At 43.8% G+C, this 25,960-nt stretch overlaps 1 protein-coding gene across 1 annotated transcript in view; it reads right to left on the bottom strand.

Annotated features, from left to right (window-relative positions):
* usp31 (ubiquitin specific peptidase 31) overlaps positions 1-25,960 on the bottom strand; it is a 112,258-nt gene that overhangs the window by 31,670 nt on the left and 54,628 nt on the right. Inside the window, exons 2-5 of the mRNA XM_068056056.1 lie at positions 25,586-25,723; positions 24,185-24,273; positions 20,825-20,917; positions 7,414-7,549 (exon numbers count right to left, since the gene is read on the bottom strand). Coding sequence (XP_067912157.1) covers positions 7,414-7,549; positions 20,825-20,917; positions 24,185-24,273; positions 25,586-25,723 — 456 coding nt within the window. The remainder of the gene's footprint in view (positions 1-7,413; positions 7,550-20,824; positions 20,918-24,184; positions 24,274-25,585; positions 25,724-25,960) is intronic.

The following is a 25,960-nucleotide window of genomic DNA, read 5'->3' as shown; positions in this document are numbered from 1 at the left end:
CACCTGAAAGGAGTGTTTGGGGCCATGGATAGTGAGGAGAGAGGAGATAAAAGGGCAGGTATTACACCTCCTGCGATTACATGGGGAGGTGCTGTGGGAAGGGGACGAGGTGTTGGGGGTAGTGGAGGAGTGGACCAGGCTGTCAGAGGGAACGATCCCTCCAGAATGCTGATAGGGGAGGGGAAGATGGTTTGGTAGTGGCATCACTCTTGACATGGTGGAGGATGATCCTTTGGATGTGGAGTCTGGTGGGGTAGAAAGTGAGGACAAGGGGAACCCTGTCGCAGTTCTTGGAGGGAGGGGACGGGGTGAGGGAAATGGGCTGGACGTGGTTGAGGGCCCTGTCAATCACAGTGGGGGGAATCTTCGGTTGAGGAAAAAGACATATCAGAAGTGCTATCCTGGAAGGTTGCATCATCAGAGCAGATGCGTTGGAGACAAAGAAACTAGGAGAACGGAATGGAGTCCTTACAGGAGGCAGGGTGTGAGGAAGTGTAGTCGAGGTAGCTGTGGGAGTCGGTGGACTTAATATTAGTAGACAGCCTACCTCCAGAGACGGAGACAGAGAAGTCGAGGAAGGAAAGTGTCGGAGATGGACCATGTAAACAAAGAACAGTACAGGAACAGGCCATTCGGCCCTCCAAGCCTGCGCCGATCTTGATGCCTGCCTAAACTAAAACCTTCTGCACTTCCGGGGACCGTATCCCTCTATTCCCATCCTATTCATGTATTTGTCAAGATGCCTCTTAAACGTCGCTATCGTACCTGCTTCCACCACCTCCCCCGGCAGCAAGTTCCAGGCGTAAAGGTGAGAGAAGGGTGGAAATTGGAAGCAAAGATGAAGTTTTCCAGTTCGGGGTAGGAGCAGGAAACTATACCGATACAGTGATCAATGTACTGGAAAAAGAGTTGGGGGAGGGGGCCTGAGTAGGACTGGAACAAGGAAGGTTCGACATATCCCTCAGAAAGACAGGAATAACTAGGACCATGCGGGTACCCATAGCAACATCTTTTACTTGAAGGAAGTGAGTGGAGTTGAAGGAGAAGTTGTTCAATGTGAGAACAAGTTCAGCCAGGCAGAGGAGGGTGGTGGTGGACGGGGACTGGTTGGGCCTCTGTTCAAGGAAGAAGCGGAGAGCCGTCAAACCATCCTGGTGGGGGATGGAGGTGTGGAGAGATTGGATGTCCATAATGAAGAGGCGGCGGTTGGGGCCAGGAAACTGGAAATTGTAAAAATGACGCAGGGTGTCAGAAGAGTCACAGATGTCGGTGGGAAGAAACTGGACCAGGGAAGAAAAGATAGAGAAATGTACTTGTCAAGTAGTCACTGTTGTAGCAGACAACTGGTGCACAGAAAACTCCCACAAACAGCAATGTGATACTGACCAGATAATTTATTCTTTTGTGATGTTGATTGAGGAATAAATATTGGCAGGACACAGGGGATAACTCCCCTGCTCTTTGAAATAATGCCATTGGGTCTTTTACATCCACCCAAGCAGGCAGATAGGGCCTCGGTTTAATGTCTCATCCTAACGATGGTACCTCCGACAGTGCAGCACTCCCTCAGTACTGCACTGGAGTATCAGCATCGAGTTTTGTGCTCAAGCCCTGGAGTGGGACTTGAACCTTGAGCCTTAAGAGGCAAGAGCGTTACCAATTGAGACCGATTATTAGACCAATAAAGCACTGTGCACCAGCTTACACTTGAATAGGGTGTTAACGTAATAAAAAGTCCCAAAGATGTTCCAGAGGGGCCGCCTGGACACAAAGGGAGAGGATTAATGGAGATAGTTGCAGGTGAGGATGCTTTTAAAAGGTAGGAAGGGATGTGACAAGGTGGACAGCTTTAGAAGAAAATCCCAAAGTTCAAGACTGCGACTGCTAAAAATAGGACTCAAAAGCAGAGGGTGCAAACTGGGCTTCCTGAGCTCCGGCCAACACAAAGTGCAACTTATCCAGAACTGCGACCCCCCACCCTGTCCCACTCTCGCATCATCCCTGCACTTGGCCCTGTGCTACTCCCCTTTCCCGTCACACAAGAACTTCAAATTCCTCAACTCTATGGGCCAAATGGTCTCCTGTGCTGTACTATTTTACGATCCTATCCTAATCTACAAATCCCTGCATTCCACTCTTCCTCTCTCAAGGGATGAATAACCAGAAGGGATGCACTACACTCAGGGAGGAGGAGGAAGAAAGACCTAGATTTATATGGTGCCTGAAGACAACAGATTACTTTACAATGCAGTCATTTGCATTGACAAAGATGGCAGCCATTTTATATACAAAATGACTCCTGCTAACGCAGCTGCCCGGCGACGTCATCAGAGTGCTCCAAGCTGCACACAAGCGCAAACGGTCTCCTGCTCTCAGCGAGATGCTGTGCATGTGCAGCCTACGTCTTGCCAAGACTAACTGGCGCTTGCGTGGAAAAACGTCATCGTGTAACACCATCACATAATGCCGTCATTGCGCATCCGGACCTGGTCAGTCTTCGCACATGTGCCTGTTGTTCTTTGAGCCTGGAGGGAGCGCCAGAATGAGAGACTTTGAGGCTGGAGCTCGATCCCCACCACTTGCTCCCCCCAACTCAGCTACTTGTTCCCGCCCGACTGGCTGCTTTCTCCCCTCAGCCGCTTGCTCCAGACTTCAGCACTGCTCCCCACAACTCCCCTCAGCCGATTGTTCCCCACTCCCCGCCAGGGCAGGGGGAGCGGAGAGTGAGGGGCCGGAGAGAGGGTTGGCAGGGGGCGGGGGGGGGCAATGATGAGGTGTGGAGCGACTAGCTGATGGAGAAGGGGTACCAGCTTAAGGGAAGGCACCGGGGAGCCAGCAGTGAGAAGATGGTCAAAGGAGGGACCGATAGAGAGATGCTCAATGGCAAGGGGGGAACAGGGGACTGTTGGAGGTTGGCAGCCATTAAGGGGATTTTCGCAGTCTGTGTTTGCTGACAATGCAACCACTAGGTGGCGCAGTAGTTGCACATGCGCAAATGCAGGCTCTTCAACTGGAACGTCAGTGTCTGTGACATTCAGGCAGCTGCCAGAATTAAAGATGGTGCTGCTCAATTTATCACAGGAAATGCTTATGGCTAGATCATTCTAGCAAACTAACCTTACACTAAGTTGGATGGATGCTCAGTAAAATACTATGTAGTTATAGGATACTAACTGTAATCCTCAAATCCACTTAATATTCCAGTAATCCTATTAAATACAAAAGGAGTTTCATGATTGAATTTCCATTGGAAGATAGTGAATGGTCACCCCCATCGAAAATCGGGCAGAGTATAAAATGTGCTGCCAATTCGTTATTGTGATTTGTTTACATGACTGACCAAGACTGATTTCACCCGAACGCAGCTACTAGCTCCCGCCCCACTGGCCGCTCTCCCACCTCGGCAACTCACTTTCTCCCCCCTTCTCCCCACTGGCCACTTCACCCCCTCAGCCACTCGCTCCAGACCTCGCTGCTTCCCACATCCACGCCCCCGGCCGATTGTTCCCCGCTTTCCAGCTGCTCACACCCGCCCCCGCCCCAGCTGCTAGGTCTAGGCCACGCCCCTTCCCTGTTCTCAGCCACTTGCTCCCATGTTTTATCAGTCTCCACGCACCGCTCGAAGCAGCAAGGCAGGCCGCAAGGGGCGACGTAGGAGCGAGTGGCCGAGAGGAGGGAAGCGGCACGGCCCAGAGCTAGCGGCTGGAAGGCGGACGGGGGGTGAAGCAGGAGCGGGAGGCCAGAGAGCGGAGTGGCACAAAGTGAGGAACAATTGGCTAGGGGAGTGGAGGCAGGAGCAGTGAGGTCTGGAGCGAGTGACTGAGAGGAGGAAGTGTTGAGGCCTGGAGCGAGTTGCCGAGCGGGGAGAGCGGATTGTGAGGCGGGAGCGAGTGACAGGGATCGAGCTCCAGCCTCAAAGTCTCCCATTCAGCCGCTCCCTCCAGCCGATTGGGGGGCTGGATACGCGATGACATAATTCCGCACATGCGCCACTTAGTCCTGGCAAGATGTAGCTGCGCATGTGCGCAACTTGGCACTCTCTGATGTCGTCAGCGGGCAGCTGCGTTGTCAGGAATCACAGTTTGTTTTTCTATGATAAATTGAGCAGTGCCATCTTTAATCCTAACAGCTGCCTGAGCTTCATAGACAGTGACGATCCACTGTAAGAGGCTGCATTTGCACATGTGCTAGTATTGCACCACCTAATGGTTGCGTTGTCAGCAAACGCAGCCTTTTACATACTACAAGATCTCACAGACAGCAATGAAACAAATGACCAGTTGTTCTGTCTTTGTTGATTAGTTAATGGAGGAATATTGGCTGGGTCACAAGCAGAATTCTCTCCTTTCCTTAAAGCACTGTAGAAAAGAGAAGGCAGAGGGTGACCTGATAGGGTAGATGTAGAGATTTCCACATGTGGGAGACACCAAAACTAGGACTCAAATACAAGGTAGTCACTGATAAATCCAATAGGGAATTCAAGAGAAACTTCATTACCCAGAGAATGGTTAGAATGTGGAATTCACTACCACATGGAGTAGTTGAGGCAAATAGAATTTGAGAAGCTAAATAAGCATGAGGGACAAAGGCAAATAAGGATACATTGATGATGTTAGATGAAGAGGGGTGGAAGGAGCCAGTTTTGGGCTGTAAACTTGATTTACAAGGAGCTCCCTGCACTCCAAATAGTGCCATTGAATCAACAGGCAGAACATGGCCTTGGCTTAAAAGCTCATGTGAAAGGCAGCACACACTCAATATTACAGTCAGCTGATATTACACAACTCTAGTGGGAGATTTGAAATCCCAACCTTCAGAAGTGAGGGCTACCAACCAAATCAAATCAAACAGGCATCTCAGGGGTATGAGGTAGGTAGAACAAGCATACTAAAATACTGCTTCTTGTTGAGTGCAACATTTATGGAAATTCAGATACAATAGTGACTGCAGGAATTTAAGGACATCACATTCATCACCTCAGGACTATTGCAGTCCTGTTGCTTTCACAGCACTGCACAAATACACGACCTCTACCACCTCGAAGGTCAGGTCAACAGGTGCATGAACACCATCGCCTCTAAGTTCCCCTCCAAGACACATACCACCCCTACTTGGAAATATACTGTCATTCCTTCATCATCGCTAGATTTTATAAAATGTGCCACATACAAACAGCGCGAACAGTTTTGCACCCAAAGATTCCAGGAATATTGTTCAAGTATTAATTGTCCAGAGGAGGAATGCAGTTGGAGCCTGCACATACTTTACACAAAACATTAAACCAATGGTTTTAAATCTCGGTAGTCTAAAACTCTCTTTGACCGCCTCTTTACACCAACTCCACCTCATACCAGAACTCTTCCACCGACATCCTATCCCACACAACATCCTTCTCAGGCACCCTGCCTCATGAGCCTTCACCGGCTCTCACCTTCCCAGCACTTTGATTGTAAAATACTCATTTACAAATTCTAATTTGAACAGTCTGCACCTGGCCCCCTGCAGCTCAGCTCCATTTTCCCACCTCTCAGCAGAGCAGAATGCTAACTGAAGTACATCCAGCACAGAATGAACAGAAAGTTCCTCCAATTAAATATCGGGAAGGCCGAAGCCATTGTTTTCGGCCCCCACCATAACCTCCATTCCCTAGCCAACAAGCCCATCTTTCTCCCTGGCACTGTCTAAGGCTGAACCAGACTGTTCACTTCCTTATTGTCTTATTTGACCCAGAGATGAGCTTCAGACCACATATCCACACCATCACTAAGACTGCCTAGCTCCACCTCTGTAACACCACCTGACTCCACCCCACCTTAGCTCATCTGCTGCTGAAACTCTCATCCTTCCTTTCTTTACCTCTATACTTGGCTATTCTAACACACTCCTGGCTCACATTCCATGTTCTCCCCTCTGTAAATTCGATGATACCCAAAACTCTGCTGCCCATGTCCTAACACACAAGTCCCATTCACACATCACCCCTGTGCTCACAGTCCTACACTGACTCCCAGTTAAGCAACACCTTTATTTTATAATTCTAATATTTGTTTTCAAATTCATCCACATCTTTGCTTCCCCCTTCCACTCACCATCTCTCTAATCTTCTCGTACCCCACAACGTTGAGATATCTGCATTCCTCTAATTTTGGCTTCTTGAACACCCCTAATTTTATTCATTCCACCACTGGTGGCTGTGCCTTTAGCTGCCTGGGTCCTAACCTCTACAGTTCCCTCCCTAAACCTCTCCGACACGCCTTCCTCCTTTAAGACGCTCCTTAAAACCTATCCCTTTGACCAAGCTTTTGGTCACCTGCCTAATATGGCTCAGTGTCATTTTATTTTAATGCTTCTGTGAAGTACCTTGGGATGTTTTATTAGAATAAAGGTGCTATATGAATGCAAATTGTTCTTGTAGTAATCGTATTTTCAATGGAACATTTGATTAAAGGGAAAGATCACTTTATTCTCATCATGAGGAGGGATGTTGGTGAAAAATTGAATACTTTCCACATCAAACACCTAATGTCAGTAGCAAATATTCCTTGGTCAGGTACAACGCAATTAAAGAGAGAGTAAACCCCTCGACTCTGCCTTTCAAGGCTAAAACTTGAAGACCACTTACTAATCCAGTGCGAATCATCCCTCCCATTTCCCTCCCAGTTATCCAATCATTTCTCAAGTGAGATGGGCAATTTAGTGACAAACTAGGGATTACTTTGAGCTGTGGACTCTATCACACTAGACATCTGGATTCAGACTATCCAAAGTCACCACACAGGACCCTTACAGCCAGCAGAGAGGAAATTTAAGAACTTTAAAAAGTTTGTTTGGATAAAAGGAACACAGCATCGCAGGTGCGTCCCTCAACAGGAGGTAGCTGCAGGGGTGGCACTGCCAATGTAACGCACTTACCCATTTATGTGCCCCACAGTAGATTTTAACTGCCTCCTTCCTTTGTGGAAAAATCCTTAGTTGAAGAGCTTGTCCAGAGATCCCAGGATGCAGGCATTCCCTCGGAGCAAAGCAGACACAATTCACTGACATCAAGCAGAAGGTTCCTTGCGCAGCACGCCCAGGCACAGCTGTAGTCGGTCTGTTTTACCATCTGACTGGGACTACGGTCCTCTTTTAAATACGTTGCCCTCCAAGTTTTGCTGTGTTAATAGAAAAAGACTTCGCTGAGGACCCCCACGGAGCAGCACTTCAACAAAGGGATTTTCCACAAAGCTAGAAAGTAGTTTAAAGATGACGTGATGTGGGGCACGCAAAACAATAAATACTTTGACATTTAAAGTTGCCCTCCCCATTCCCCAGGCTACAGAGCCTAAACAGTCTACTTACACTATATGGATTTACAGTAGTCACAAGCTCAGATAAAGTGGATTAATCTTACTATAAAAAATATATGTTTACCTGATCAGTGGGGATTTTAGTTTCTTGCGATATTGCCTCACGGAGTTTAGCCACTGTACCTGACAGTGGAACGGCTACCCCAATTCGCATGCAATGTGAACATTTTCCTTCGTAAACCACGGTGATATTTAATGGCCTGCAAAAGAATAAAGGGAAGTAGGAGATACACTTATTTCCAGTCAGCAATAATTAAACTTGCATCCATGATTAATTTAGGGCTCTCCACTGGCGACTGGATCCAAGCAAAAGGAATCAAGCACGCAGCTATTGGTGAGAAAGGCAAATGGGAACAAATGTGCCATCAGTTTCCTCTCACCCGCCCCCCACAACCTATTCCCATGCTCCACTGACATCCCTGTGCAACCTACTTCCATCCACTCCCCTACCCCCAGCCCATGCAACCTATCCCCATCCTCCTCCAACGCTGTCCATGCTTTAGCCCATCAGCTGCACACTCACCCCCCAATGCCCGGCAATATGGCCTTCGCAGGCAAGCCAAGCCAGTTCTATTGACGCTGAAACTTTCTTACTTGCTAGTTTATCCTCTCAATATTGGTGGCCTGGAGGTTGGCAATGGTTCTTGGCAGAGGCTGTCATCTGAATCTATAGATTTACAGGACTTGAAGAGAAGTGGCTGCGTCAGCAAAATGCTGGGGGAAAACAAGCCCAAAACTATTTTCAGCAGGGCTTACAATGACTGGCTCCCTACCCTGCAGGAAGGCAAAATGCCTGGAACTGTGGCACTTTGCACTTCTTAATACTACCTTAACTAAGTTGTAGAGACAAATCAGTGCTCGACACCAACACGCACACTCTCGTTAGAAAACTGCCATTTGAACATAGGAGCATGGTTGAATAACTACAAATACATTTACTCTACAGAGAGCAAATTAAACTAATTACGTTGCAGCTACTCCATTAACACAAAGAATAAAATCTATTATGGAAAAAAGAGCCCCTTCACAGTGTTCAATATTTCACTACTTTATAGCACATTAACATGCAATAGCCTTGAAATTACACTTGTGCTATTCTGGCATATAAACACTTAACCTATTCACACTCCCGTTTTATAGGAGGTATGAACACATTTCTGGTTAATGGTTGTTAAAATAGCAGAGGAAGGAATTTCACAGACACATGAAGCAATCTGGCATGCGTGAGATACGCTGCCAATTCTATAGCATTTTTCTTGAACAGGAGATTTTTCAGCCTGTTTATATGAATGATTCCAAAATAGTGCCGACGCAAATTTTCTGACATCTCGAGACTGAAGCTCTGAAATTAGCTCAACAATGTGTTCTATACATAATTGAAAACAGCACCACTTTCATTTATGATTAGACAGTGACATAACCACACTGAAGGGCACATTTCAGCATGCATTATGTTCTTGAAACCGTTGGGCTTATGTTGCTGCCAGCCAGTCTGACAAAAAGCTGCAAAGTGTTTTACAGCCCACTGTGAGCCAGCAAGATGAATATCAGCATTCATAGCCACATTTCCCCTCCTCACCACAGCTCACAAAATGGCAGTTTTGTAAATACCAACATCCATTCAAAGTTGGCCAGCAAGGAATCGCTATCCAACGTTACACTACATCTTCATCGGAGGATTCAACGGAAAGTTGAAGAGATTGCAAAAGCACGACATCACAGATGAGTTTTGAGTCTGGGATTTCTCACTAGCTGTGAAGCTCCAGAAGGCACAGAGCAGAAGAAGTCAGGCTGCAAGTGTCAGAGCTCAGAATGGCATTGATAGAGGCTTGGGATGAGATTACGTGCCCACCCTAGCACATTCAGCCACGGGCAATGCTTGGTGTAAAAAAACAAAAAGGGATATATTTGTTTGTTCATTGACAAGAACCACTTACATAGGTGAGCCTTCAAGCACTATTAGCAGGAGTGTACCTTCATGAATCCAATACGTAGCTAGCCCAGGGACCAAAATAAACTATTATTGTAACTGTCTTACTGGATCTATCCAGCCCTCATGATTTACCCAACTTCAAAAAGCAGAAAAATAAACACACAACAGGCTGTGGTAAAACTGGACCTGAACACTGGTCCTGGATCACAGGGGCTCACCAATACATTCCTCAGACACCCCTACCCAACACAATGGCTTCAGAACATCGACTCAATTGGGGCAAGTCAGCCAAAATCCTGTGAAGCGGAACTGGTGAATGAAGGAGATTAAATATGCATCTGCGAACGCACCTTAAGAAAAAATTCAATATAATGCACCAGAAATGAAAATGCTCCAATTTTCCAACCGGAATGTCACTCTCAAAAAATATAGACTGAGAAATGGATACCATTGCCTCAGTCTCTCCAATGACACAGTGACAAGTCTATGCTACCACTCCTTGCACACTGGACCGTGAACTTGTGGAAGCCTGATGTGCAATTACCAACAAATTGCAAGATTCATTTTTAAAAAGAGGATCACAATATGGGAAGAGTGCAGTCAACACTAATGAATAGCTAACATCTAAATCGTTCTGATGAAAGGTCATTGACCTGAAACATTAACTCTGTTTCTCTCCACAGATGCTGCCAGACCTGCTGAGTATTTCTAGCACTATTTTGGTTTTATTTCAGATTTCCAGCATCTGCAGTATTTTGCTTTTATTATCCAAATCATTAGCCTTTCTCCTTCAGATTCTAAAAGACCTGCAGCACATTTCTAGCACTTGTTTGCTCCAGCCTTAAAAATAGTTGCTCGATTCCAGAGTTCCTTTCACAATCTAGACAAGTATCCTTTCCACCCACCCTCAATAAATTGTTACGGTTACTTAATTCACAAAGGAGTCAATACCTGCTCAATAAGGATTTGTTCCGCAACTTTTTACAGGTGTTTTTTTTACAACAACAACTTGCTTTTATACAGTGCCTTTAACGTAGTAAAGCATCCAAAGGCACGTCACAGGAGCGTTATCAGACAAGAATTGTCACCAAGCCAGAGCAGATATCAGCACAGGGTGACCAAACGCTCGATCAAAGAGATAGGTTTTAAGGAAGGTCTTAAAGGAGGAATTCCAGATTACAGCCGAGACAGCTGAAGACAGGGATGCCAATGGTGGAACAAAAGTTTGGGGGAAATAATTTTTATATAACTATGACCATCTACTTTGGCCTGTAAAGCAGCAATAGGTATAGCCTGGCAGAGAAAAAAAAGTCACTGAACAGGGGTGAGCTCCTTTAATAGGAATGAATAGAATAGAGCACAGTTCTTGCTGCAAGCAGCAAACTTTTCCAATCCAAACTGTGTTCCTGCAGCTGGGAGTTTCATTTCTGTCTCTAGTCTTATTTGATGCCAACTTGCTATGGGGGGGAAAAAACAGCACTTAAGCCAATACTCCTAAATGCTGTGCCACTAAAAGATACTTAAACTCATGGCTTCAGATTGCTCCCAACGCTAGACATCAGCTCTGCTTGTAACTTTTGTAAATACACCATTAGAGATACTTAAAACACAATTTTAAATCAAAAACATCAATTTCTCTCCAACAGCCAACAAGCATCTGAAGGATATATTCTGATTGCAGCCGAGATTAATTCCGTGGCACTGGCCCTTGAATTTAATAGTCACGAATTGTTGAGCTGACTCCTCCACATAGTTTACAGCAAGGTTCTCACTGCAGCTCAAATATTCTCAATACTAACTCATTTTAGAATGATAACACTGCATAATGAAATGCACTAAATGCAGCCTCAAAGTCCACTGCTGATCCCGTCACAATAAGTGCAAAATTCACTGTATTGCCCATTTACAAGCTATTAGAACATGGCTGATCTGTACTTCAACTCCATTTACTCGCCTTTGCCTCCCTTTCCCCGATATCCTTAACCAACAATTTATTCATCTCAGTTTTACTCCAATTGTCTCCCAGCATCCACAGGCTTTAGGGGAGTGTTCCAGATTTCCTCTACCCTTTGTGACAGAAATCACACATGCTAAATGGAAAAATATTAATTTCATCGTATGAAACTCTGCTTGAGAACGTTTTACTGGACATTACAAACAATTTTTAAAAACAAAAGCAGAACTGAACAGCTAAAAATGGCCACACACATTTGCATATGAGAAGACAAAGGCTGGCTGAGAGACAGAGGTAAATTACCCAGTCTAGCTGGAACAATGGGGGTGCTCTCTGATTCAATTAGCAAGATTGGTTTTGTCAATTGTGGTGATCAGAAGACATTGACACCCTTTGACTTTCAAAGAGCCAACACCCCCTCCACCCCCCGCCCCAACCAACCATGTCTGAACAGCCTTGAATTTCAAAGATCCTTCCAGAAGTTGCTGTTTCAAAGAGATGGTCACATGACATACATGCTGGTATAACACTGAGATTTTTGAACTGTGTCTGAGAGAGAGAAAAAGAGACTGAAATAGAACTCCAAGGAAAAGCTATCTCCCTCTCCAGCAAAGTCCCAGGGAAACCAAGGTGGTAGCTACTAAGTTTCAAGACTAAAGATCTTTACCGGTGACCACCAAGGCGGCAAATAAAACCTCTCTTCGGCCTTCTGGAACAAGAGAAGCAAGCCTGAAATTGTGTATGTGGCCCCAGCAAGGATTCCAAGACATTAACTTCAATTAAGAATATTACAACCCAGTATCTGAACTATTTATTCCAAACTTGACTTCAACCTCCCAACTCTTTCTTCCTCTCCGTATCTATGTGTGTGTGTGTGTGCCTCTCGTATGCATGTGAGCGTGGATGCATTGCGTATTTTAGTAATTTTAACAGGTGTAGAGTGATAAGGTTAATAAACTTACATCTTTCTTGCTTAAACTCAAGAAAACCTGTCCGATTGGTTCATTAGTAATTATATTCAAGGCACAGTGAGCAAGGGCTCACTGAGGTGGTAAGCTAAATCACTGTGTTTAAAAAGATAAACTCTGTTACAGCCAAACCAGAGAAGGGATGAGAGGGGAGCATGAGACCCCTTCCTCACCTGGTCGTAACACCTTAGATTGAAATAGTACTTCCCGATTTCACTCCTGAATGGCCTAGCCCTCATTTTGAAATTGGGCCCTTTTCACAGAATCACAGATTTGACACCATTCGGCCCATCGTGTCTGCACCCCCTCTCCGAAAGATCAATTTATTCCGTTCCATTTCCCCACCTTCTCCCTGTAACCCTGCACATTCATCCTTTTCATATAATAGTCTAATTCCCTTTTGAATACTTCAATTGAACCTGCCTCCACCATGTTCTCAGGCAGCATATTCCAGACCTGAACCACTCACTCCCTTTAGAATTGTACTCTTCTATATTGACTCTCCATGTTCTTCCTACCAAAATGAATCACTTCACATTTCTCTGCATTCTCTGTCCATTCCACCAACTTGTCTATGTCCTTTTGAATTTCTACACTATCATCCTTACAGTTCACAATGCTTCCAAGTTTCACATCATCTGCAAACTTTGAAATTGTGCCCTGTACACCAAGGTCTAGGTCATTAATATAGATCAGGAAAAGCCAGGGTCCCAACACTGATCCCTGGGGAACTCCACTACAAACCTTCCGCCAGCCCGAAAAACATCCATTAACCCACTATGTTTCCTGTCACTCAGCCAAATTCATATCCATGTTGCTACCGTCCCTTTTATTCCATGAGCTACAAGTTTGCTCACAAGTCTGTTGTGTGGCACTGTATCAAATGCCTTTTGAAAGTACATGTACACCACAGCATTGCCTCATCAACTCTCTCTGTTACCTCCTCAAAAAAACTCCAGCAAGGTAGTTAAACATGATTTTCCCTTAAGAAATCCATGCTGGCTTTCCTTAATGAACTCGCATTTGTCCATGTGACTATTGATTTTGTCACAAATTATTTTTTTCTAGAAGTTTCCCCACCATCGAAGTTAAACTGACTGGCCTGTAGTTGCTGGGCATAACTTTACACGTTGAACAAGGGTGTAATGTTTGCAATTCTCCAGTTCTCCGGCACCACCCTCGAGTTTAAGGAAGACTGAAAAATTATGGCCAGTGCCTCTGCGATTTCCACCTTGACTTCCCTCAGTATCCTTGGATGCATCTCATCTGGTCCTGGTGCTTTTTTCCACTAAGTACAGACAGCCTCTCTAATACTTCCTCTATCAATTTTAAACATCTCGATTGTCGGACTTACCTCCTCTTTCAACATTGCCTGGGTTGCATCTTCTTCCTTGGTAAAGACAGATGCAAAGTATTCATTTAATACCTCAGCTATGCCCTCTGCCTCCATGTATAAATCCCCTTTCTGGTCCCTAATCTGCCCCACTCCTCCTTTTACCACCCTTTCACTATTTATATGCCTATGGAAAACTTTGGGATTTCCTTTAATGCTAGCTGCCAGTCTCTTTTCATGCTCTCTCTTTGCTTCTTCACTTCTCCGCCGGACCTTCTATATTCCACCTGGTTCTCAATAATATTTTCTACCTGGCATCTGTCATAAGCAGAAGAACTTTTAAAATTGAGGCATTGCCAGACCAGGAGCCAATGAAACCACTATACATTTCAAAAGGGACATCCCCTTTATTACAGTCATTTAACTTCATTGCATATTGCAATGCTAAGCAGTGTCCACAGCAACTTGTACAAAAGAACTTGTGAAAATTGGGAGCAGTGATAAACTCTTACACAATATACACGAACATAATTAGAGACAAGCAGGTGTGCAGCACTAAACCAAGCCTCATCCTTCAATTCCTTTATACTGAGGGAACTAAAAAGTAGGGGGCAATTTTAACCTAACCCACCTAGTTCCCGTCGGGATCAAGGGGAACGCTGGTTTTACACCATAGCCGATGATACTCTCAATTGAAGTCAGTGAAAAGTAATACCGGTGTAAAACCAGTGTTCCACCTGATCACATGGGTTTCCTGCCCAGTGAGTTTGGTTACAATTGTCTCAGTAAACTTCTGTTAACACAGCGCCGACACCAGTTACACGCAGTTATCGTACTTCACTGATGGAACTGGTGTCAGAGTACACATCAAAACCAGTGAGTGGGCTACACAGTATGCATGACCCACACTGAGAATTGAGAGACTTCTAATAAGCATAAAAAGTGAGAAAGTGAGGTCTCCAAACCTGCAAAGTTTCAACCCTTTATAAGTTCTCAGGTCTGGGAATGGTTGCTTCCTGACTGGTGAATTTTGACTAATCAGGGTCCAGTCTTTCCCAACCCCACGCCCAAGAAATTTACGGAGAGTTGGGAGTCCAAAGCTGCTGCACTTTGCTTTGTTTTCACTTTGAGGGACTATCCAGCCCTACCTTACCACAAAACAACTGGAGAGGAGATTGCAACATCCACGCATGAAATAGTACTGGAACCCAAAGCCAAGTCCATCAATGCTTAAGTCTGAAAGTAAAAGTTGATCAGTAAGCAGCTGACAAAGTAAACCAACTCAATGTTTCAGATGGGAGCCTTCATCAGCTCAAGACCAAACCCTCCCTGTTTTACAACACTTGGAAAGTACTTCATTGGCTTTGGGCCATCCAGAGGTTGTGAAAGGTGCTATATTAAGGTAAGTTATTTCTTTCTCTGAACTCTGTATACCAAAGAAGGTTCTGAATCATTCTCTTTCAGACACCGATTTCCAGCTTAGCCTTTCATCTCCAATTTTTATATGGGTTCAAGACAAGGATCAACCGAGTAGCTGACTATGTCACAATAGAGTAGGTAATGTACATCCCAATCCTCTTACAGTAACTGGTACATCTGAAAGAAAACCCTAGAACCCTGATCAATGCACAACCAGACATCACAGAACTCATCAATCTAGATTATTTGCATTATCACAAAAAAGTCAGTTATAAACTGCAAATGACAAGTCTGAAACGCAGCATGCTTTCATCTAAACCAGGTTTACATTTGAACAAGTACAAATACTGCTACAGCCCTTGCAGTTAGTATAAAATCAACTCCTCCAGAACTGCTGTTCTGCTATATGCAATCACCCAGTTATTCTTGGAGCCTATGCTCTACACTATGTTTCCTCTTGTACGACCAAAGTATTTTCACCAGCTATTTTACATCCGATAATTCAAAGGCGTTCTCAGCACTAATAAAAAATGGAATTATGTTAATCTGAATTAAGCAAAATAAATAACCAGATAGTAAGAAATTCATGCTAAAAAGTTTGAAACAAGTAATGTGAATTAAGCAACTGATGGAAGAGTAGACTATATAGAAACCTGGACACAAAAGACAGAGCAAATGATTGAAGATTTGATTAGAAGGCTTCTGATAGCCATTAAGTCTTAATGTAAAAGTGATTAGTTTATTCCTATTAACTATAACTTTAATTTGTAATTTTATGCAGTTACGAGAAGCTCTACAAAAATTCCACAACTATTGCAGAAGGAAACAATCTGTTTGAAAAGCTGACTGATGCTTCAGTTACAATCCTGGGCTTTAGACATTGATTTTCTTTTAATATAAACTTAATTAGCATTTCTACACACTCAAGTTTCCATCTTTAACTTATTTTATAAAATTAATACACTGGACCAGCTTTCATCTAAATCAAAATTACGTTTGAACAAAAATGATTTGAATGTAGGGGGTATGATTGAGAAGTTTGCAGATGATACAAAAATTGGCTGTGTGATTGATAATGAAGAAGCTGTAGACTGCAGGAAGATATCAAAGACTAGTCAGATGGGCGGAACAATGGCAATCAATCCAGAGAAGTGTGAGGTAATTTGGGGAAGGCTAACAAGGGAAGGGAATACACAATAAATGGTAGGATGTTGAGAAGTGTACAGGAACAGAGGGACCTTGGAGTGCACGTCCACAGATTCCTGAAAGTGGCTGGACAGGTAGATATGGTGGTCAAGATGACATACCGGATACTTGCCTTTTTTAACTGAGGCACTGAATACAAGAGCTGGGAGGTTATGCTGGAACTGTATAAAACACTGGTTAGGCCTCAGTACTGCGTGCAATTCTGGTCACCGCACTATAGGAAATATGTGATTGCACTAGAGAGGGCACAAAGGAGATTTACAAGGATGTTAACTGGACTGGAGAATTTTAGTTACGAGGAAAGACCGGATAGGCTATGGTTGTTTTCTGTGGAACAGAGGAGGCTGAGGGGAGAACTAATTAAAGTGTATAAAATTATGAGGGTCTAGATAGAGTGGATAGGAAGGCCCTATTCCCTTTGGTTAAGGGATCCATAACCAGGGGACATAGATTTAGGAGGTTTAGAGGGAATTTGTTTTCACCCAGAGGGTGGTGAGGATATGGAACTGTTTGAATGGGTGGTAGAAGCAGAAACCCTCATAACATTTAAAAAGTACTTGCATAGGCACTGGAAGTGCCATAACCTAATAAGGTTACAGATCATGAGCCAGAAAATGGGATTAGGCTGGATGGCTCCTCATTGGCCTCTGTAGACACGGTGGGCTGAATGGCCTCCTTCAATGCTGTAAATTTCCAGGATTCGATTATAAGTACAAATATTGTTGCAGCCCTGGCAGTTATTGCAAAACCAACTTCTTCAGCCCCAATCTACAGCACTGCTGTATGCAATGGCACCAGGTATCAGCAATTCAGCAGATACTTTAGACTCCTTGAAATTAACAAATTCAATAGGGAAAGGAGTTTAGACTTTTGATAAAAGATGAAGGATTACTTCTGGGGAATTAAACACTTTCAGGCACAGTACGAAGTAATGCTAGGTCAGCTACTGCATGGTTAGATGCAGAGTAGAGCTCCCTTTGCACTGCCCAATAACTTGTCTCAGACCCAACCTCTGAAGCCTGCCTTCTCTACTGCACCAATGTGGCATTTTTCAAATGGGCTTATTGGGATTTCCAAGTTAGTGCCACATTATGGACAGTACTGTGCTATGGACATATGCCAAGAACTGGATTGTGTCTGTGTAAACTCATCACACAATTACTTTACAGGCAAACAGAAAAGTCTTCCATCCCATCAGTTGGAGGTGGATTTGAATCCTGATCCAAGAGTTGAGAAAGAGAAGTCGGCCAGTCAGCCCCTTGGCCTTGCACAGGTTATTCTAAGAGATTATGGCTGTTCGGTAGCTCAACTTCATTTACTTGCCTTTGCTCCACATCTTTTGATACCTTTATCAACAAAATCCATCAATCTCAGTCTTGAAAATTTTATTTGATCCCTAGCATCCAGTCTTTTTGGAGAAATGAGCTCCAGATTTCCACTGCCCTTTGTGAAAAAAGTTTTAAAGTTTAAAGAAATAGCAGCATTATTCTGCACCACGTAGTAGACAAACATATCCATTTGCAATAGTTTGAAACTCTGATAGAGGTGTAAAATCACTGATCAGACTTTCGTTGCATTTTCTTTTCCTTCAGATTCAATGCCATCTCCCATCCATTCCACAGCAAAGCGGTTCCATCTGCAAACAACTGACTAGATCCTGGGCTTTTCTGCCCTCCTCCCAGCCATGGTCTGGAACTCTGCACAAAGGCACAATCCAACTGCTCCTCAAAACAGCCAATTAGTCACTAATTGATTCAAAATTCCTCTTTTCCTCCCAAAGATTTCTCTTCCCAACAAAGCAACTGTCCACTCAATGCAGAGTCAGACCAAGATCTAAATTCTGCCCCAGTATCTGGTACAGTTCCAACTCCACTCACACCCCTGGCCATGATACAAGAAAAGCTCATTGTATGGGTGATTTCCCCCTCTCTCCCACCCAGTCTCCCATTTCTCTCCACTTATCGCACATATTCCTCCAAAACACCACCCGATATACAATTGCTCCAATCTGCATCCTCACTAAAAGCACTAAGCCACTTACTACTCAAATGCCTTCTCTCCTCGAACCTCTAAACTGTGGAATAGTTTCCTCTCTTCTGCAATGTCCAGGCTTTTAAATACCCTTGCTGCCTGGTGTCACCATATTCCTATTTTCTAATTTGCCTGGCTCTACAAGCCTTGCCCCTTTTCCGATTGAAATGTGTCACAATACAAAGGCACAAACATAATTCTGTGGGATGGCACTATAGCAGAAGCCAAATTCTTTTCATTTATTACTCAGTATCCTCTCCAAGCGAAGAGAAATACCAGTAGTGAAGCTGTCTTTAACCATTCATTCTTCAATAAACCAGACTGTTTCTCAGCTATCTCCCACTCTGTTCCCATCAGAGAACATGGTACTCTGAGAAGATTTGATCGTAAGAAATCTAAGTATATGGAGCAGTAGGATGCAGATTCTTATTGGATCCCTGTTCTGCACATTTAGCTGAGAGAACGAGAGAAAATAAATCTGGTAAATACTTTGACCGAGCAGATAACATGGCTACCAGCAATAGGTTACAGTGACATTGGTAAAGGCAAAGGATCAGCCTTTCTGCCAGTAATGACGCAAATGTGTACTTGTGAGGAGGAAACATCAACAACTCAATCTGAGTAAATGCTGCTCCTCCACAGAACTATATCCAGGTGTGCAAACCAAAAATGTACTGCATAGGTTTATTCAACATACTTCTCCTCAGCTGTGTATAGTCTGAATACTGTAAGTGACAAATTATTGGTGCAAAACCATAACTGTTTAAAACCTCATTCCTGATTCAGCATTCTGCTGTGTGTACAGTATTGTCTACCCCCATATACTGATAAATGCACAATGCTTCTCTTCACAAAGTTTATATTTCAAAGGGGCAGGAGATGCAAAACATTAAAATAAAGCCTCAGCACTTCTACTAATTTTCTTCAAGTACATGGCAAATATAGCAAGCGGTTAAACATTAAATTTATGTGCTTAATTGACAAGAATTAAAATGCTAGTGGGAACTGAAAGTAGCACAGCACCACAACAGATGACCTGCCTTCTGGCTGCTTTCCAAATTCATGGATCATGTGCAAAGTTCCACACAGCATCGATTCAAAGTCCCAGTCCTTCACTGGGTTTCCTTTCAGGCATTAAATGATTCTCTTTTTCCTCCAAGTGCAGGCACTATACAGATGTTTAGCCAATCAGCCTGCTGGCTGTTTCTAAATACTCTTCAGTACTCATTTACAAATACAACCAGGATACCACTGTCTGTGAACGTTCATCTGAAAACGATCAGTCGAATAGATTTTTTAAAATGCCTCCAACTGGTGGCATTTGCCCAGCAAGCTATAATGTCCAAATGTCCCTTGAAGCATGGTACTCAGATATGACATCTGGCTGCCCTAGGATACTGGCATCCTCTTTCTCCTCTCTCCCTCCCTCCCACATTGCTTCCTTCACCCACAGGAAAATACTAAGCAGATAGAGTTTCAGGCTGAAAGAATGTCAATCAGCATTTATCCCACTGTGTACTTGGGTCACTGACCCGAAACGTTAACTCTGTTTCTCTTTCCACAGATGCTGCCAGACCTGCTGACTGATTCCAGCATTTCTTGTTTTTGTTTCAGATTTCCAGCATCCGCAGTATTTTGCTTTTATTTATCCCACTGGACTACTTTAAAAACTCTGCTCCTTGAAGAGGAAGGCAGCCGGGCCCAAAACAAGAGTGATGGATTTTTAATCCTCTGAATCTCCTTGGAACAGAGACGATTAAGGGGCGATTTAAGAGAGGTGTTCAAAATCATGAGTTTGGATAGAAGTAGATAGGAAGAAATGGTTTCTACTGGTAGGAGACTCAGTAACACGAGGAAGCAGATGAGGAGAAATGTCAACCAGGCACAGTTGGTAGCAACCTCACTTCAATCAGAAACTTGCACGTTCAAGTTCCACTCCAGGACTTGAGCACAAAAACAAAGGCTGACACTCCAGTGCAGTACTGAGGGAGTGCTGCACTGTCGGAGGTGTCGTCTGCGGGCTGGAGGTTAAACAGAGGTCCCATCTGCAGCAGACATAAAAGATCCCATAGCACTATTCTGAAGAACAGCGAGAGTTTTCTCCTGGATAATATTTATCCCTCAATCAATTATCCGGCCATTATTACATCACTGTTTGTGGGATCTTGCTGTGCACTGCACTTAAAAAAAATGTAATTGGCTGTAAAGTGCTTTGGGATGCCCTGTGGTTGTGAAAAGCACTATATAAATGCAAATCTTTATTTCTTTACATGAGTTATGATGATCTGGAATACCTGATAGGGTGGTGGAAGGAGATTCAATAGTAACTTTCAAAAGGGATTTAGATAAATACTTAAAGGAGAGTTTTCAGGGCAATGGGGAAAGAGTGGGGGAGTGGAACTAATTGGATTGCTCTTTCAAAGAGCCAGCACAGGCACAATGGTCCGAATGGCCGCCTCCTGTGCTGCATGATTCTGAACTAGCTACTGATAATTTTGTGGCACAAAATTAACTCCCCTCTGGAATTTCCAATATTTGCAGTGTTTAGAATAATCACCTGACTGTAGCAGAGCTGGGGGATTAATAATAGCCAGGAATTATAACATTAGTAGCTGTAACTCAAACACTTACCGGGTCTGAAGCGGAGGGATGGGTAGGGAGATGCAGAGGAATGGGTCAAAGGTGTTGCTCTGTTTTTGGCAATGAGGACATGTCAATGAAGACCTACAAAGGAAAATAAAAGAGTAACAAAGTCATTTTATTTCCAACCTACCAAGGACAGCCACAACCAGACAGAAATTCAAGACTTCTTTCCAAATGGCTTGAAGATACAATGGCTTATAAGGGGTCCCATCCTGCAACGACCAGAGATATGTAGTTGCTGGCCCTTTAAATTCAAGGTACTGTACATAGTGGTTATATTACTGAACGAGTCACCCAAAGGCCTGGATTAATGATCCAGCAGCATGAGCTCAAATCCCACCACAGCAGCTGGGAAATTTAAATTCAATTAATAAATAAAAGCTGAAACAAAAAGCTAGCATCAGGAATGGTGACCATTAAATTACCAGATTGTTACAAAAACCCACCTAGTTCATTAACTTCCTTTGGGAACATAGTAACATAGAAAATAGGAGCAGGAATAGGCCATTCAGCCCTTCGAGCCTGCTCCGCCATTCATTATGATCATGGCTGATCATCCAACTCAGTAACCTGTTCCTGCTTTCGCCCCATATCCTTTGATCCCTTTAAACCCAAGAGCTATATCTAACTCCTTCCTGAAAATATATAATGTTTTGGCCTCAACCCATTTCTGTGGTAGCGAATTCCACAGGTTCACCACTCTCTGGGTGAAGAAATTTCTCCTCATCTCAGTCCTGAAAGGTTCACCCCGTATCCTTAGACTATGACCCCTGGTTCTGGACTCCCCCACCATCGGGAACATCCTTCCTGCATCTACCCAGTCAAGTCCTGTTAGAATTTTATAGTTTTCTATGAGATCCCCCCTCACTCTTCTGAACTCCAGCGAATATAATCCTAACCAACTCAATCTCTCCTCCTACGTCAGTCCCGCCATCCGAGGAATCAGTCTAGTAAACCTTCGCTGCGCTCCCTCTATAGCAAGAGCATCCTTCCTCAGATAAGGAGACCAAAACTGCACACAATATTCCAGGTGTGGCCTCACCAAGGCCCTGTATAATTGCAGCAAGACATCCCTGCTCCTGTACGCGAATCCTCTCGCTATGAAGGCCAACATACCATTTGCATTTTTTACTGCCTGTCGGACCTGCATGCTTACTACCATCCTGACCCAGTCTGGCCAATAAGTGACTCCAGACCTACAGCTTCAATGTGGTTGACTGTTAACTGCCCTCTGAAATGGCCGAGCAAGCCACTCAAGCAAGGGCAATTAGGGATAGCAATAAATGCTGACTCCAGTGAATGAAGAAAAGAAAGCCCAATAAAAATAAAGGGTCTTTGGGGGCTTTATGACCAGATCATTTTTTTTTTAAATTAAAGATGTTGATTGAGGGATAAGCACAGGCCAGGACATTGAGAACTCCGCTGCTCTTTTTCAAATAGTTCCATGGATTCTTTACATCCACCTGAGGGTGTAGGCGGGATCTCAATTTAATGTCTCACTTAAAAGATGGCACCTCCAACAGTGCAGCACTCTTTCAATCCTGCACTGAAATGTCAGCCTGGACTATGTGCTCAAGTCACCGGAGTAGGGCTTGAACAAAGAACAAAGAACAGTACAGCACAGGAACAGGCCATTCAGCCCTCCAAGTCTGCTCCGATCATGATGCCTGTCTAAACTAAAACCTTCTGCACTTCCGGGGTCCGTATCCCTCTATTCCCATCCTATTCATGTATTTGTCAAGAGACCTCTTAAACGTCGCTATCGTACCTGCTTCCACCACCTCCCCCAGCAGCAAGTTCCAGGCACTCACCACCCTCTGTGTAAAAAAAACTTGCCTCGCACATCCCCTCTAAACTTTGCCCCTCGCACCTTAAACCTATGTCCCCTAGTAACGGACTCTTCCATCCTGGGAAAAAGCTCCTGACTATCCACTCTGTCCATGCCGCTCATAACTTTGTAAACCTCTATCAGGCCGCCCCCTCCACCTCCGTCGTTCCAGTGAAAACAATCCGAGTTTATCCAACCTCTCCTCATAGTTAATACCCTCCAGACCAGGCAACATCCTGGTCAACCTCTTCTTTATCCTCTCCAAAACCTCCACATCCTTCTGGTAGTGTGGCGACAAGAATTGTACGCAAATATTCCAAGTGTGGCCTAACTAAGGTTTTGTACAGCTGCAGCATGACTTGCCAATTTTTAAACTCTATGCCCCGACCGAGGAAGGCAAGCATGCCGTATGCCTTCTTGACTACCTTATCCACCTGCGTTGCCACTTTCAGTGATCTGTGGAACTGTACGCCCAGATCTCTCTGCCTGTCAATATTCCTAAGGGTTCTGCCATTTACTGTATACCTCCCACCTGCATTAGACCTTCCAAAATGCATTACCTCACATTTGTCCGGATTAAGCTCCATCTGCCATTTCTCCGCCCAAGTCTCCAACCGATCTATATCCTGCTGTATCCTCTGACAATCCTCATCACTATCCGCAACTCCACCAACCTTTGTGTCGTCAGCAAACTTACTAATCAGACCAGCTACATTTTCCTCCAAATCATTTATGTATACTACAAACAGCAAAGGTCCCAGCACGGATCCCTGTGGAACACCACTAGTCACAGCCCTCCATTCAGAAAAGCACCCTTCCACTGCTACCCTCTGTCTTCTATGACCGAGCCAGTTCTGTATCCATCTTGCCAGCTCACTTCTGGTCCCATGTGACTTCACCTTTTGTACCAGTCTGCCATGAGGGACCTTGTCAAAGGCTTTAATGAAGTCCATATAGACAACATCCACTGCCCTTCCTTCATCAATCACCTTCGTCACCTCCTCAAAAAATTCAACGACCTCCCCTTCACAAAACCATTCTGCCTCTCGCAAATAAGTTCATTTGTTTCCAAATGGGAGTAAATCCTGTCCCGAAGAATCCTCACCAATAATTTCTCTACCACTGAACCTATGACCTCTGACTCCGAGGCAAATGTGCTCCCACTGAGCCACAGCTAAAATCTTGTATACAGTACATCAATGCATATGAGGCATTATTAGAGCAGGGGTTTGCACCAATTGATAGATAGCTAGTCAGAATAGTGCACCACACTTGGTATTTCACCAACTAAACTGCAAAGTTTGTAACCCAGGGAACACTCTAACCTCCTGAAATAGTCAATTACAGAGTATAACAGCCTGTGTGATGACAGCAGGTTATCTCCCCACCAGGGAAGTTGTTCCTGATGAGGGGGCATAGTAATCCAATAGTCCAACACCTCTACAATGTCACAATTCTTTTTATAAAATAACTCCTCCACCACTATTTACTGTTCACTTTAAACTCAAAGAAACTCTCACCTATACTGTGCCTGAAAGAGCTCCTGCACAAAGCTGCTTCTCACTGGAAGAGATGGTCCTTCACACAGCCCGTCTTCATTTTTTGGAGGCTATATAAAAGCAAAATAAAACTCATCATACAAAGCGCCCCATACATTGCACATATTATCAATGTGTCTGCAATCAATAGGGAAAGAATGAGAGATGTGGCAGGTCAATTTAAGTGTGTTTTACTGCAGATTTAGCACCTCTGGATCAGGGTAGAATTCATATTCATTATGTGCAACTAGAAATTGTTTTTTGGGGGAAAGGGTTTGATAGCTCATGCAGCTAAAGATGCTATTAAGACTGCCCAGCCTTATTAAAAACAAAAAGGCCAAGAAATGCACATAAAGTAAAAGCACTCAAGCCTAGTTATAGAGGATAAAGAGATGGCACAGGTAATAAATACATATTTTGCATCAATCTTTACAAAGTATGGTGGAAATCAGAACATAGATGTACTAAAAGTGAACATGGAGCAATTTTGAGAACTGTAGAAAAACAATTGATTCCGAAAAAAATACAGCAGCATTGAAGCGGGTCAGTCACCAGTCCCTGATGGAATGCACTCTACACTGCTAAATATTTGTTGATTGTCCATGTCATACGATCTGGTAAGTGCAATTATCCAACTGCTAGCCAAAGAATAGGAGAGCCAGAATGTCAATTCAGTGAGCTTCATGACAGCAGTTCATACTCTAGGCTTTGTGAAGGAAATCTGCCAGATTGCCAGATATTGTGCATACAAAGTCTCACTCTCACTCCTGGGGAGCAACTTACAGTAATGGTTCAGAGCATGAAAATATCTTCATTTTTATCTATCATCTTCAAAAACCAGAGACTCTTCCAAGTTCCTTTCAAACAGAAATAGTTCTGACTCTCTCACATTTGAAATAAGAATTGATGCAGTGGAAATCACAGCACTGTGTATCCTTACAACTGAGCTTTCCCTGCATGTGGCAACAGCCTTGACTGTGAGCAAAGGCAGTTGCAACTAGGAGGTCTTGTTCTCAACTGTGTTGTCAGAGATGGACGAAGCAGCCATTAACCTCAAATAAAACAGCTGAAGGGGGAGGAAAGGAGATAGATAATGCATTACATTGAAACACTTTTCCCAGGTTCTAGCAGCTAGTATGCAATTTTGGCCTAAAATAAAGACACTTGAATACCCAATCAGGCAGCAAGTCCTGAGAGAATTAGAGGAAAAACTGTATAAATATTAGACCCATGTATTTCTTGCATACAAGATAAATATGAAGGGCCAAATTGTCTTCTTCGGTGTTATATGATTCTATGAATAACACTTAAAATGAGCAGCCTAAATATCAAATTTATTTAATTTTTCTGTTCCATTTTTTAATTAAATATAAGCAATCATACCTTAGCAGCAGGCCTCCCGTTTGTTAAAACAATATTGTGCAGGTCCTCATGCACCCTGTCGAGAAGCCACAGCAGAAACTCCTGGGCATCGTGCTGTGAGTTGCCACGATACTGGAAAGCATTCTTGGATACGACATTCTGAAAGAAAATTTAAAAATACAAGTTTACTCCTCGGTATCCAATTTAAAGAACGAACTTGCATTTAAATCACATCTTTCACGTTCTATGGGGCATCCCTAGCACTTTACAGCCAATTATTTACTTCTGAAGTGCAGTCACAGTTTTATAGGCAATGTGCACGTGGTAAGGCCCCACAAAATGGAGCAGTTCATGTGTTTTTGGTGATGGAGAGGCAAACGTTGTCCAGAACGTTGC

The sequence above is a fragment of the Heterodontus francisci genome, chromosome 24 (assembly GCF_036365525.1).
Source record: "Heterodontus francisci isolate sHetFra1 chromosome 24, sHetFra1.hap1, whole genome shotgun sequence".
NCBI classification, from domain to species: Eukaryota; Metazoa; Chordata; class Chondrichthyes; order Heterodontiformes; family Heterodontidae; genus Heterodontus; species Heterodontus francisci.
The sequence above is the reverse complement of the archived record's forward strand: the minus strand, read 5'-3'. Positions and strand labels throughout refer to the sequence as shown.